This window comes from Pelodiscus sinensis, chromosome 6, assembly GCF_049634645.1.
Source record: "Pelodiscus sinensis isolate JC-2024 chromosome 6, ASM4963464v1, whole genome shotgun sequence".
Lineage (NCBI taxonomy): Eukaryota > Metazoa > Chordata > Testudines > Trionychidae > Pelodiscus > Pelodiscus sinensis.
Genome location: NC_134716.1, coordinates 42,886,089 through 42,901,735, shown reverse-complemented (window position 1 = coordinate 42,901,735; position 15,647 = coordinate 42,886,089). Strand labels below are relative to the sequence as shown.

The 15,647-nt window shown below is 41.3% G+C and overlaps 1 protein-coding gene across 9 annotated transcripts in view; it reads right to left on the bottom strand.

Annotated features, from left to right (window-relative positions):
- The window catches only part of AOPEP (aminopeptidase O (putative)), a 408,083-nt gene that overhangs the window by 228,155 nt on the left and 164,281 nt on the right, over positions 1–15,647 (bottom strand). For 8 of the 9 annotated variants that reach the window (XR_001369118.3, XR_012904729.1, XM_025177850.2 and 5 more), the window contains 2 exons: positions 7,528–7,717; positions 5,718–5,827 (listed from right to left, as the gene is read on the bottom strand). Coding sequence is in view for 7 of the 9 variants with exons in the window: in XM_025177850.2 (XP_025033635.2) it covers positions 5,718–5,827; positions 7,528–7,717 (300 nt within the window). In the remaining 2 variants the exon portion in view is untranslated. The remainder of the gene's footprint in view (positions 1–5,717; positions 5,828–7,527; positions 7,718–15,647) is intronic. The other variant, XM_014579908.3, reaches the window with a different exon arrangement.

Here is a 15,647-nt window from a genome sequence, read left to right as displayed (position 1 = left end):
TTCACATAGAGTCTAAACGTAAGACATATGTGGTTAATCCTAAGGAAAATTGGAAATAGGGTAAAGAGGAGATACATTATGTGTAACCAGGACAGTTTGAAAAATATTTGGGTGCAAAGATAAACCCTTGGACAGAGGATGGTGATATATCACTAAAAGGGAAATTGTCTTAGTGGTGCAATAAATTATTTGAAGCTCCTTTGAAACCTGCCCCCCAAAAAGACGGTTATGTACCTTCTGTAACTGGTGTTCTTCGAGATGGATTGCTCATGTCCATTACTAAACTGCTCAAGGTAGTTAAGATCAAAGCAGACTGTGAAGAACTTCAAAAAGATCTCAACAAACTAAGTGACTGGGCAACAAAATGGCAAATGAAATTTAATGTGGATAAATTAAAGTAATGCACATTGGAAAAAATAACCCCAACTATACATATAATATGATGGGAGGTAATTTAGCTACAACTAATCAGGAAAGAGATCTTGGAGTCATCGTGGATAGTTCTTTGAAGACGTCCACACAGTGTGCAGCGGTAGTCAAAAAAGCAAACAGAATGTTAGGAATCATTTAAAAAGGGATAGAGAATAAGACTGAGAATATCTTATTGCCCTTATATAAATCCATGGTATGTCCACATCTTGAATACTGTGTACAGATGTGGTCTCCTTATCTCAAAAAAGATATATTGGCATTAGAAAAGGTTCAGAGAAGGGCAACTAAAATGATTAGGGGTTTGGGATGGGTACCATATGAGGAGAGATTAAAGAGACTGGGGGGTACGTCTAGACTACAGGCTTTTGTTGACAAAAGTTTTGTCGACAGATACTGTCAACAAAGCTTCTGTCTACAAAGAGTGTCTAGACTACATCCAGTTCTGTCAACAAAGCAAGCCACTTTGTCGACATGACTGTAGATGCAAAGGACAGTATAGATGCAATAAAGCTTGAAAAAGAGGAAACTAAGGGGGGATATGATAGAGGTCTAAAAAATCATGAGTGGTGTGGAGAAAGTGAATAAAGAAAAGTTATATACTTGTTCCTATAATAGAAGAACTAGGGGCCACCAAATGAAACTAATGGGCAGCAGGTTTAAAACAAATAAAAGGAAGTTCTTTTTCACACAATGCATCATTAATCTGTGGAATTCCTTGCCTGAGGAGGTTGTGAAGGCTAGGACTATAACAGGGTTTAAAAGAGAACTAGATAAATTCATGGAGGTTAAGTCCATAAATGGCTATTAGCCAGTATGGGTAAGGAATGGTGTCCCTAGCCTCTGTTTGTCAGAGGATGGAGATGGATGGCAGGAGAGAGATTGCTTGATCATTACCTGTTCGATTCACTCCCTCTGGGACACCTGGCATTGGTCACTATCAGCAGACAGGGTACTTGGCTGGATGGACCTTTGGCCATTCTTATGTTCTTAGGTTAGGTGTGAGCATGCCGCATGCACAGTCGTCAGAAAGCTTTTCCCTAACAGGACCCTGTAAGTTAGCAGTGGAGACTTCTAGAGTGGCACCAGCATGGCAAGTTATATAGCCTACTGCCAACCAGCCCCCTCCCCCAGTTCCTTCTTACCAAAATTTACTCTGACAGAGTAAATCCATCATTAACAGTGAATGATTATTGAGGAGATCCATCATAGTCTCCATGTGGGAGTGTTTTGGAATGGATATGAGCAACCTGCTAAGAGCCAGAGAAAATTCCCAGTGTGGCCAGCAGAGGCGCTGCAGCAGTGAGTCTCAGCCCCATTACACTGGCCTTTGAAAACAACTGAAAAGCTTGACATGTGAGCAACAGCACTTTCTTTGGAAGAGTCTCAACATAAAGTGGGAGGATCGCTGCACTAATGCCAGTGTCTTCACAGAGGCCATCTTCGGTGTTGAGGCTCTGACTATTCAGCACCAGCTGAGGTGGAGTGTGCACATGCCTGATGTATGCCTACCAAAACAACTGCTGTATGCCTAACTCACCAAAGGAGAAAGGAAATGGAGAGGTCAAAAGAAACACTTTAAAGACATCCTCAAAATAAAACCTCAACAGATATGGCATTGATGCAACATGCTGGGAGACATGCAACACAGGTCAGGGATAACCGGCAAAGACTTGTTAGAGAGGGAACATCTATTTTTGAGGAAAATTGTCTTGCCCTGGTCACAGAAACTCCAGAAAAGACATACAACTGTCATGCAGCAATCACAACCCTGACTTCCAATACCACCTGCAATGTCTGCCAACAAGCACATGGCTCAAGGATCGGATAGCTGGGTTTTTCTAATTTTCAGTAGTTATACTTCTGCTGACCAGGAACTGATAGTAGTTCCTATTAATTCTATCACTTCTCACAGAAAGATGACTTCTTTGGGACCAACTGGGCAAACAAGGAGAAAATGTATTCTATAGGATGTGTTGGTCTCCTGCCTCCGATCAGCCAGTTGCCTAATGACAAGTAATTGTTGATGCCTCTTCTTCATAAGTATGCCATTTAATCTCACCATTTTATGAAGAATCTGAATGACAGTACCTTGTACTGGTAATGGTTGGGCCCTACTATGAACTGCCTGTGGGTCAAGTGAATGAAAGTACACATTCTGTTAGGTAAGACCCACGAACCAGTCCTGAGCCTGAAGTGATGGAATAATGGAAGCTTGTATTACCATCCTCAGAGGTAGCATATGAATTTTTTCAGTCTTCCGAAGTCAAGGACAGGATGAAGACACTCTTCTTCAGAATGTGAAAATATGAGGACCAATGCCTCTTCCCCTGTATTCCTGCAGTACCTCATCTATGGCTTCTAGATGAAGCAACAACTTATGTTTGTAATACGTTCTCAAGAAAAGTCTCCCTAAAAGGGGATGCCTGGGGGGCAAAGATTGGAATTGGATGAGGTAGCTACAGAAGCAGATGATGATTTCTACCATCCATCTGTCAGATATGACTGATGACCAACCCTCGTGAAAAAGGACAAGGTGACTTCCAAATAATACAGTCTGTCTTGGGCTCCCACGTCCCAACAGTCCCATCAAACCTGTTGTGTTGCACCAGGTGGGGAATGTAACACTGAGGAGGAGGAAGATCAGCATACCTGGAGTACCTCTGTTTCCCACTCAACACAAACATCCCCTATTTTGGTACAATGGGGTCCCTTGCCTCATATAAGGCTGATACTTGACCTATAGCATGTGTCCAATATATAAATCTCCAAGGAGCACTGGATGGTCTCAAATCTTTAATGGAATATACAGCATTTGCTAAATACTTAATTATTTCAAAGGAGAGGTCTTTTATTGCAGCTTCCACTGACATGGGGATGCCTGATTCTATTAGCCACAAGGCTCTCTGCATCGTTATGGCTCTAGCCAGGCATCTCACTAGTGTCTGAGGTGACCATGGCTGCCTGCAGCTTAAATGGTCCTCGTTGATTAAGGCCTGAAACTCTTCACTACTATCTGGTGAAAGTTTGGCAAAGAAGGATGACACTGTCCCATGCTAAAAAGTTGTACTTATACTGAGTTCCAGGGAAGTGGAGAAGTAAGCTTTCCTTCCCAAAAAAAGTCAATTTTATTTTTTCTTTGTCCCTTGGATTGCTCTTACTGGAGCTAAATTTTTGCTGCACTGAAGAGACAACTCACAACCCTGCCCTAGGTTGAAAATAAAAATGTTCAAACCCTTTCTGCGGGACTTGTTATCATTTTTCAAACCTTTTTGCTGTGGCAAAAATGCTTTGGCAGAGTTGGGCATCTCTTTTTTATTGGGAGAGCACGTACGAGTGGGTAAATATAGGGGGAATTTCTGTTTTGGGGGGTAAGAGTGGCTTCAAATTCATCACATTATGGTTTGGAGCAATTGGCTACCAGTGAGGCAGATGATAATCCATCTGAAGAATCAGCTTACGTGAAGGAGCAGCAGGTTAGACACTGCTGGATTTCAACTCAATACTATGGGCATCAAGAGGAAACTGGAGGAGGGGAGTCAGGATCACACCCTGTTAGTCCTCATATGGGAGCATGAGGATGCACAGGACACATCATGTGCCAAAGACTCTGATCTTGCATGTACATGTCACATGTACATTTGCACTGGGATCTACACAGACATACTTAAAGAAGAGAGAGACAATAAAGAATAAATAATAAAAAACAAACAGTGGAGACCTACTTCAGGTTATACAGTAAGCAGTGGCAAACATTTAAATCCTGCTGTGTCCACTAGAATGTCCTTGACAGCAGTTAAAATGAGCAACAGAAATCAAGGAGACAGGAATGATCACCAGACCAATGAGTTGCCTTTATGGAGCCTACTCTGTAACAAATAATAGTGTCAGAATCTGTGAGGAGAAATGATTAATTATTGTTTCACATTCATATGGGAATACCACTGTGTGAAAGGCAAGCAGCATGGAAGATACAAAGAGATGGGATATCCAGGGGGGGAGGTGGAGGAGAGGGCAAAATATAAGACAAGTAAATGCTTCCCCAATGTCAAATGGGAGACAGAATTTTGTCCCTACAAAAAAAATTATTTGGTTATAGTACACACATACGCTCCCATCTATTTTTTAAAAAGCAACAATTGTATAATTAATGTCAAACAAGGCAAACATGATTCCTTAACTCTAAAACAAAGGAAAGCCAATGTCCAGATAAGCCACCTATCACCAGAAGCCAGGTTCCTAGTCTAAAAATATAAACTGGCAATCAGCAGTTGTGCTGGTAGCAGCTGTATGGTAGCTAGTGATAAGGGTTGCTTTTGTGTTTGTACCTATCATCAAACTACATACTTACAAATGTGTAATTTGTCTGACCCCTCTTACAAGTCTGAAGTACAAGTCCTCAATAAGCATCAAATAAGCTATTAAAAGAGGACAATTATGCAACGTTGGTAACACAGCCTGGAGCATAACACTGACTGGGACAACGTGAGTTCATAAGGTACAGCTTTTTCTGCTTGTGAACTGCATGTGTTGAAGAGGAAAAAGATTTCAATCTCTAGTGGAAAGGTATGTTGTTTACAATGCTCTGAATCTAGCTGATATGTGGGTAACATACGGCTAATGAGAGTTGGAACTAAAAAAAACTTGTTTTCTTGGCTATGGGGGTGTAGTGATAAAAGCTGGGCTCTGTGGAAAAGTTAGACAACTGCTTCAGTTATCCCAAGGTAAAAAGAACAGGGCAACCCCCAAGAAACCCATCCAGAGTTGTGCCATCGTTAGTGAGGCAAGAGCTCCCTTGTTTTACATGTCTGTTGCTAGCTTAGATGTCAGGGGACAAAACCCTGAAAAATTCCGTTATTACTAAGCAAAGGATATAGCTATAGATATATAGATATATTTTTAAATGTTTATTCAGCCTGTAAGTTAGATACCGTATCTCATCTTTGTACTTGTCTTCAGTCACAATGTAAAGCAACTATTATGGCTTCAAACAAGGAACTTTGTTCAGGAAATAGCCTCTTGCTATTTTCCTGAATAGACACACTTAAAATATTGCTACCTATTTTATATCAAACAAACCCATATTTTAAAGTCTTTAAAATTTCCATAATGCAGAAGATGAGTAATCTTTTTTCTTCAAAATGAAGTAAGGAAATGCAGTAGATGTAATCAGATGATTTGGATGTATTTCCTTTGGAGAGGGATGGACAGAAGCAGCGGAGGCAGTGGGTGGGAGACAGAGAGAGATCACGCATGCAAAGGAAAAGAATATGCCACAGTATTTTTACCTTAATACTTGCAGCTCTTCTTCAGAGTTCTGCACCTCATCTCTTAGCCGTCTCCAGCGCAGCAAAGCTTTCAACTCCTGCTGCTCTCTTGCTTCGTCATGTGGCAGCTGCTTAGTATACAAATACGTAGTTCATTGTTTGTTGTTTTCCCCAATGGTCAGTAATTTTCTGATGGAAAGACTTGTTTTGTTTCTCTTTAACATGTAGGAGGAGCAGAGGGCGGCACAAACATCCACACCCTTGCTGAAAAATGCAAGCTTTACAACGGGTTATGACCAGCACAGAGTAAACAGGAGCTTCCCTGGGAGCATCAAATCAATAGTTGGTTAAACATTTCTGCCTGAGGAGGGAGATAGGCAGGTTGTTTTCCCCTCAGTGATTGACAGTAAATGAACTGAACATACAGATGCCTGGCATATCAGTTCTGGCTGCATCTTTACTCTTCCTAGCCTTGAAAGCAGAAAGCTGTTTTGTGTCCTGATTTCACTCCTCTTTCCTACTATTTCTGTCATGCTGGTGTAATTATATTTGTTGTCTTCCCCTCCTGCCCCAAACGCATATTTACAGTGATGGTTGCTACTGAAATATATGCCAATTTGTTAGGTACAAACAAACTAGCTTCTGATTTCTCATTATAGAAGTAAGGCTTGACATTCTCTTGAACTACATTACTATTTCAATTTCAGCTGCAGTCATTGTTATGTAATATATATTTATAATCCCATTAATATACAACAACAAAATTATCCAATGATTAAAAAAGAAAAATACTTTTTACAGCCTTGTAAATTAATAGGAATAAAATCATCCAGTTGTGATTTTTGTTGCCCATTCCTTGCCTAATTGTACAGAGCAAATGCTTCCAGCTGGTTCAAAACAAAGTAGAGACAAGTGAAGAAGCTTGTAACTTGGCGTGATAGTAAAGATGGGGATCACAGAAGAGTTTGAGGATGGGAAGAGGAGGCAGCTGGGCATCTTTCTTTCTCTCTTCAATAATCTAACTCTGCTAAGGGTAATTATTTTGATAGTTTACAAAAGAAATAAAGAGTCCAACCTGGAAGAGTTCTTGGGCAAGGAGAGCTTCCTGTACCCATTCATGCTTAAATGCGACACTTTACACTCAAATTTCAATAAAGACGCTAATTATCTTACCCATTACAAAGATAGCTTCCCCAATTATCACCTCTAATATCATTAGCTCACAGACAATTACCTTTCCCTCTTCCCCCCCTCCATCCCTCTTCTGTTCTGAAATTTGATTTGTCCTTTTCATATGTGTTCATTTTTTTAATTGTATCCTTTGGTATATATGGTTGTGACAATTTGCTTCCACTATTTGATCTGAGGAAGTGGGTCTGGCCCACGAAAGCTCATCACCTATTAAACCATCTTGTTAGTCTTTAAAGTGCTACACAGTCCTGTTTTTTGTTTCAGCTGTACCCACATGGCGCTGTTGACTTCAGTGGTGCTCAGATATGGGAAAGATGAGTGGAAAGAAAAAAATACTCTGGAGAAATGGAGCATTTTTAAGTAGTAGGTCCTTAAATGGATGATCATTGAGAAAATATGGTTTAGTTCTTATATGCAATGACATACCTTTGAAAAGGTTCATGTTCAGTGTGGAAAGATGTGGAAGTAAGGAATTTTAAACCAATTTATGATGCTACTGGAATCTGCATTCTAACAGAAGTAACCTCAAAATGTACTACATAGATTTATAGTAATTTCCTTCAATTTAATACATTTAAAGCATTCAGTTAGAATCTTAATTTCTGCATTATAAAACAGAATGGAGATATGTCTTCATTACCTGTTGTGCTACTGCCCAAAATACATCTTCCAAGTAAGTAGCAAATCCTTCACTTATCCACTCTTCAGTCCAATCACGAGCACCTATGGCCAATCCAAACCAAGCATGAGCAATTTCATGGCACAGACGTGTTCCACAGAGATGGCTTCCTCCAGTTAATACACTCTGTGACAGGAATATGATGTGTGGGCTGCATAACATGAAGGACAAAACACATTACAGATCTGTTACAGCATGCATTGCATGGCTATAGTAATATGTAGACTTTATTAGCCTTGTCAACCTGTTATTACTATCTGCATGTTAGGTCATGACAGACAGTTTATAGCTCGGGCGTTTTTAGGAATTAGGTTGCAATTTATTGTTGTCTGGCAAAAATTCAAACTAAAATTCTGCCCAGCAGATTTTTTTTAATATTCAACCATCAAACATATATTACCTATAATAAGTAACTTAAACCATAGTTCTACTTTTTTCAAATTGCAAAGCTGATTTATTTCAGTAAAAACATTTACATTTAAGCTAGGATAGTAAAATAAGAAGCAGGTGTGACTACAGACACAAGGTATTTATCAGTAAAATGATCAAAGTAGGAAATAAATACAGGAAAAATGGTTTCAAAAGAAAACAAGCTGCTATCCAAAGCCAACAGAAAAGCATGTAAGATAAAGCACAACAACACATAAACCATATTTGATCTGTTGTAATCCAGACAAGTTAACAAACATGATATGGTCAAAGATCCATATGCTTCAATCCCTCTATGAGATGCAGAGGGAAGCAGAAAGCCCTTTATCATATTGATGGAGGCAGGGAAAGGCAAAGGGGAAATGTGGATATAAGGTATGTTCTTTTCAATGTGCATAGACACGACCACGCTCCAATAAATCTACCAGAACCCCAGTACACTAAGGGGAAGTCAGATCTTATAGGGGAAGGATTTGGAGAAACATGCTATTTATGGAATAATTCATTAAGGAAAATGCGTAAATTGTATTTTGCTAATTACGGCTTCTGTAAACTATGCTCTGCTTTCTGAGACAGCCTCGTCTACACTAATGTCAAGTAAAAACATAATACTCCTTTAAAGTTACTTAGGGTATGTCTACACAACCCCCCCAGTTTGAACTAGGGGGGGTAATGTAGTCATACGGAGTTGTAAATGAAGCCCGGGATTTGAATTTCCCGGGCTTCATTTGCATAAAGCCGGCCAGCGCCATTTTTAAATGCCGGCTAGTTCGAACCCCGTGCCCTGTGCGGCATGGGGTTCGAACTAGCCGGCATTTAAAAATGGCGCCGTCCGGCTTTATGCAAATGAAGCCCGGGAAATTCAAATCCCGGGCTTCATTTGCAACTCCGTATGACTACATTACCCCCCCTAGTTCGAACTAGGGGGGTAGTGTAGACATACCCCAAGGGATTAAAGAAGCCGGTATAGTTCTGCCAGTGCCACAAATGGGTCTGGAAAAGCTTGGTTCTTTTTGTACTTAGGGATCAACATTCACACAGAGTATTTCCCTTCTAATCTCAGGTATCCTCTGCCTCCACCTAATTCATATTCCAACCATTTTCCAAGATCCACAGAGGTGATGCAGCATAATGGTAAAGAAAAGCAATCTGCTGACCTGAACATGTGCCACATGGCCTTATAACATTTCCAAGAGGCAAATACTATTAATCAAAGATCTTTTCCAGCCCATTTTTCGCTTTAATTAGAATTAATAAAACACCAACAGTTCTCCTTCAAATTAGTCTACATCTCTGAATCTGATTAACTACAAGTATGGTGTTTTAAGTTAACAACAATAACAAAAAACACACAATAACCATCTTCTTATAAAATAATAGTAATTCAGAAAACCAAGTTAAATTCACTTAAATCAGACAGTATTATAACATATCGCAAAAAGCTGAAACACTAGTAAAGCAATCCAGTCACAGAGAACAAAGAGCAAGAATAAACAGCACTTCTCCAAATCTCTGCAAAACACAATTCAGATTATTAGGAACAACAACAGAGCGAGAGAGAGAAAGCACAGAAGCTGCTGAATATGATGAGACACTCCATTTGATTACCAAGCCCCTGTTGAGACTCAGAAGTATTACTTTGGTCATTTTTAAGTAAATGACCTCTAGCTGTGGCCTGTACAGTTCTATAAAAAAAAAAACCCACATAACTGTATCGAGTAAATAACATTCCTGATACAGTGTTGGAAGTGTTTCAACCATTTGGCTAAACAAAACTAGGGTAACTTCATGCCTTATAAACAGGCTCAGATTAGGGTATACATTTTAAGTATCTACTAAACAGGAACAGGAAATAGGAAATAAAGGTAAAATTTCCCAGTGTCAAGTTTCTATTCTAAGTTACATAAATAACAGGAAGGTCACGCTTTGGAAATACGCATCTTTTATTAGAAAAAATTGAGGAGGGGAGTGAGGAAATATACTGAAGGCACATTCAGGTCAAAATTAAAGTATGGAGCTTTCTAAACAAATGAAAAATAAAGGTGTGTAGGAGCAGAATTTCATTTTAGGCTGTTGGGGCTCATCTTGTCTCCCTTTTCTTTTAAAATGCTTCAAATGCTCCCCTCTCTTTTACTTGCTGTCATGTGGCTGTTTCTCCAGTTTAGGGCATCTCACAGTTTCCCTCTACAGTTTATCAGATTGTTAGATGCCACGCCACAGTGCAATGTGAACTGCTTGTTTAATCTAATCTCGCATTTTTAAAGATTGAACATGTAGCCTCCACAACATTTCCAGTAAGAAATCAGTCTTCGACTATAGTCACATGTATTTAGTTCATAGAAATTCTAGCTTTCCAACATTCATTTTAGGACCATATAATCTTGCAAGAAACTGTATTCAGCAATGTATTTCCCTTGTCATCAGCATGATTTACTGAAACTAACCTCAAGGTTTAGTATCTGTTGTTAGGACCTCATGATGTCTATATTCTAAATCAGTGTTTCTCAACCGGTCGTACGAGCACTCTTAGGGGTACTCAAGAGAAGTCTGGGGGGTACGTCAACACAACTGAAATTTGGAGAAAACTGAATTTTTGTTTTAAGTTTTACAGAGCTTTATTATTTTTGTGCTTTTTACACCCAAAAATGTCATTGCCCGCCTGGCTACAATTAAGTTGTTTAAACAAATGTGTTGCAATAGTAGACATTTTTGTATGTGTGTCTGAAAACTGTAAGTACTGGGGGTACTTTATAAAAAAAAAAAGGTTGAGAAACACAGTTCTAAAATACAATCCAAAATTTTAGCCCACAAAGTGCAATCTGTCTGAACACTACTTTCCCAAATGAGTGTAATCTCCATATTTGCCACCAATTCCTAAGGTTGGTACTAACATACTGGACTTCACCGGATATATTCCAGCATCAGCTTTGTCAGCACCATCACGTCGTCTTAACTAATATCATGCTTTAAGTACTGGCAGTCAGCCTCCAGACAATGAACTGTGTCCAATTCAGTTGTTTTTCTTTCAGAGAAATGTATTGAGTAAAGGAGACATACATTATTCCTGACCTGTACTGTTACTTAGAGAAACAGATTTTCTCTATCAATAACTTGTACAATTTTTTTTCAGGCATTTAGGCAAAGGTTTTAATTAAAACAATGGAGATTACCATATAGGGTTGCCAGATGGTCTCCCAAAAAAATACCAGACACATGGTACAAAAACAAACAAAAAAACAAACAAAAAAAAGGAACGCGAGATAATAAGCCCCTCCCCATTCTGGGGCGCCCAGAACAATGATCGCAATCCTGCCTCGCAGCTGGGACTCCCAGGCTGGTAGGCAGGGCCACGATTGGCGCTGGGAGCCTGTGATTGTGCAGAAGCCTTGCAGGGATGGGGGTCCCTGCCCCGGCTAGGCTTCTGAAGCACCCAGAGCGGCGATCGCAGCCCTGCCTACCACCTGGGACTCACTACCTGGGACTCACCACCTGGTAGGTGGGGTCGCGATTGCCGCTCTGGGCACTTCAGAAGCCCAGATTCCCAGCCACTCCCCCCGCCCCGCTAGGCTTCTGAAGTGCCCAGAGTGGCAATCGCGGCCTCGGCTCCCAGCTGGGACTCCCCACCTGGTAGGTGGGGCTGCCATCGGCGCTGGGAGCCTGTGTTTGTGCAGAAGCCTGGCAGGGGCGGGGGTAGTGGCTGGGAGTCCAGGTTTCTGCGCAATCACAGGCTCCTAGAGCCGATCGTGGCTCCGTCTTCCAGCCACTCCCCCCGCTCACGCCAGGCTTCCATCCGGTGAGCAGCCGGAAAAATCAGAGAATACCGGACACTGCACGTGTCCGGTATTTTCTGATTTTTTTTTATCGGACAAAGTCCCAGCTTCTGGCAGTCAAAAAGTTTAGGGACACATGATGGTTCTATGCTCCAGGAATTTATCCATTTTTTAACCAGTTGTATTTTTGGCCTTCATAATATCCTTTGGCAACAAATTCTACAACTCTATGAAAAAGTACTTCCTTATGTTTGCTTTAAACGTGTTTTCTATTGATTTCATTGGGTGAACCCTGGTTCTTGGTGTTATGTGAAGGAATAAATAACATTTTCTTATTCACTTTCTCCAGACCATTCATAAGTTTATAGATCTCTACCACATCCCCCCTTAGTAATTTATTTTCTCAACTGAATAGCGCCAGATTTTTTAATCCCTCCTTGTATAGAAGCTGTTTTATATTCCTCATCATTTAGTTGCCTCTCTCAGTAACTTTTCCAATTCTAATATATCATTTTGAGATGGGGCAACCAAAACTACATACAGTGTGAACACACCAGAGATTTATATAGTGGCATTCTGATATTTTCTGACTGCACATGTTTTCAAAAAATTATCTTCAAAGAGGTCTAAGATCTCTTCTTGAGCAGTATCAGGTAACACAGACCTCATTATTTTGTATGCATAGTTAGCATTATGTCTTCCAATATTCATTACTTTGTACTTCTAAGGGTGTATAAAAATAAAAAAACAATTTGAAAAATTGGATATTTTCTATTTTTAAAATCAATAAAATAATAAATTTATAATTTAAAAATAACCATTACAATTAAATCTTATCACAAATGTGTTACACTTATACTTACAGTCTCATAAAAATGAATTAATGGCTTATTCTGTCCAGTCTAACAACCAGCTCCTGCTTTTGAAAGTTTTGGGCTCTCAATTTCCATTTCTCAGCAGACTAACATGCGCTAAGACAGACACAGGCTGGATAGGATTGTTTTTGTTTTATGTTTATGCAGTGATGGCTCTGGACCAAGCATGGAAGAGTTAGTTAAGAGATTGTCTAAAGCCAATATACAGGAAAGGACATAGCATAGAAAGGAAGGGTACGTCCACACTGCATCATAGCTCAAAATAAGTTGACAAGTTGTGTACTGTATCTTATTTAGATCTTATTTCGAAATAGCTGTATACACAGCGCCAAATTTCGAAATAACCCACTGTTCTGAAACATCCCTTACTCCTATGGCAGTGGTCACCAACCAGTAGATTGGGATCTACCAGTAGATCTTGGAGCCTCTGTCAGGTGATCCTGACTGGTTTTGCCAGGAAGCTATCAAGTGCTGGCACTTCAGTTGTCCTCCACCCACTGTCATGCTGCTCCTGCCCTCTGCCTTGGAGCTGCCCCTCCTTGCTGTGCAGGGTATAGGAGGGAGAAGGGGGGACGCTGATGCTAGGGTGTCCCTCCTCCCCACACTCCTGTACCTGTCTCCACACAGAGAGCAGGGGCTGGAGGGAGCTTGGCAATGCAAATCTCTGTCACTCTCATACGCTGCATGTGCTTCTCTCATTCTCACAAACACACACTGTCCTTCACTCTCATCTACCGACCCAACACATATGTGGGTTGTTGTTACTTCTTTTACTGCTTGCAACGTGTATTAATTTTGGTTTGTGACTGGTCTGTGCATGTCATCATTTTCATTTCTCTCTCATGCTTAATTCTTTCAGTAGTGAGTTCTAAAACACCTAACCTGTCGTGGCTGGAGTAACTATTCCCATGGTAATTGCTGCGCCTGGAAGTGGCTGGCATGTCCCTGCAGCCCCTGAGAAAGGCAGAGCAGTGGTGTCCTTGCCTGCAGACACCACTTCTGCAGTTCCCATTGATCAGTAATGGGGAACCGTGGCCAGTAGAAGCTGTGAGCTCAGTGCCTATAGATGAGGGGCAGCACATCGCACCATGGAGCCATTGCTATACATGCCAGCTCTTTCAGGAGTGGTGCTGGGCCAGGGTAGGAGTAAGCCTGCCTTAACCCTACAGGTCCACCATCCAGAAGTCATCTCAGTTAAGTGGTGCCCAGCCAGAGCCTGCATCCTGAACCCCTGACCCAGTCCTGAATTCCCGCCTCCCCAGACATGAGTCCCCCTGCACCCAAACTCTTTCCTAGAGCTTGTACCCTGAATCCTCTCCAGGACCCCAATTTCCCGACCTGGGCTAAGCCCAGAGCCCCTTCCACACTCCAAAACCCTTGGCTCAAGACCAGAGCCTGCTCCCCAACCCTCTACCCCAGCCTGGTGAAAGCGAATGACGTTCGGGGAGGAAGGTGGATGAAGTGAGCAGGATGAGGTCTTGGAGAAGGGGTAGAGCAGAAGCAGGGCCTCAGAGAAAGGGAAAGAAGGCAGCCGGGCAAGGGTATTTGGGTTTGAGGAATTACATTGCACTTAAATTGAAAAACTGATCTTGTGGTTAAAAAGGTTGGAGACCACTGCCTTATGGAAGGAGGTTTACAGGGACATTGGAATAGCGAGCCCATTATATTTCAAAATACTCTGGTATCCTGAAGCGTTGCAGTGTAGATGTAGCCTAACAGTGGAGTGGGCTGGAAAGAAAAAGGGAAGATATTATACAGCTTCCTATAGTTCCCTACATTTCGGCCATAGAAAAAATGTCATGGGGTCTGGGTGTAAAAGAGACCCTAACTGGGAATATTTTGAAGAAATTCTGGGTAAAAAAAAGGAAAACATGTCAAGCGTAAGCAGCATAAGATGATGATGCAGGTCATAGCTGCAAGCATGAAACATCTGTAGCCAGGCAGTTCCCCCCCCCCATCTCAAACAATCTTGCTTGCCCTCTGAGATGTCTGTATACAGAGCAGAGAAGGAACAATAAGAAGATCAGCATAGCCATTAAGCTTTGATCTGCTTTGCCAGGATATGCAAGTTTCTGACTCTGAGTAAGGATTAAGGAAATAAGCTAAGCTCGAGGCTGCAAGAAGTGTCAGGCTGGCACCTATGTTGATTCGAACACACACAGTCCCTGGAAGAGGAATTTCCCACTGAGAAAAGAATGTCCAGTACTTCAAATTTAATCATCTCAATTCTCTCTTACAAGTGTAAATTAAGTTCACAACTCCCTTGTAAGAACTGGTCTCACAGCAGACAGACCAGCATCAATTGGCATTACAGACAAGAAAGAGAAATACGTGACCCCATGGGTATATAAGATGGGCCCAGCACACACTCACTTTGAGTGTCATTCTACCCTCTACCTGCTGGTCGGGTTAGGTGTGTGACCTCCCGAGGTTCTATGGGGACGCCCACCTCGTATTTTCGTCTTTCCTAGGAATTGAGGGACCGGCCCTGGCCTGACATGCTGGAGTCGAGAGGCACAGAAGGGGGTAAAAATTGTACCTGTATGTGGTCCTCTGTCTTAAGTGTACACATAGAAAGAGTAAGCTGTTACTTGGTAACATTATTTCTATTTTTCTATCTTTATCTTCTTTGTAACCATTTTTAAGATCTATATTTTGCTAGTAAAGAAACAGAACAATAGCCATTGCAACCATATGATTTATAAGCTTCCTCAAATAAACCTGTAACTAACTGTTTAAGCTTTAACCTGACTCCTTCAGTTGCTGTAACAGAACCAAGCACAATTTAAAAGAACTTCAGCCGGTCATAAAGGGACAGATATAGGGAGAGCTTGGGCGTTTGGATTTGTGTCACACCCAGGTGGCACAATCCACTGGGGCACCTTTCAGCCTTTCCCCAAGGCTGCCCTCTGCGAAGGAACCCCTGTGTTCTAGCAGCTAAAATCTAAGGTGTAATAAGCTCTTCCTATATAACGGGGCGTCTGTTGGCCTGCTGGCCACCCTCTGC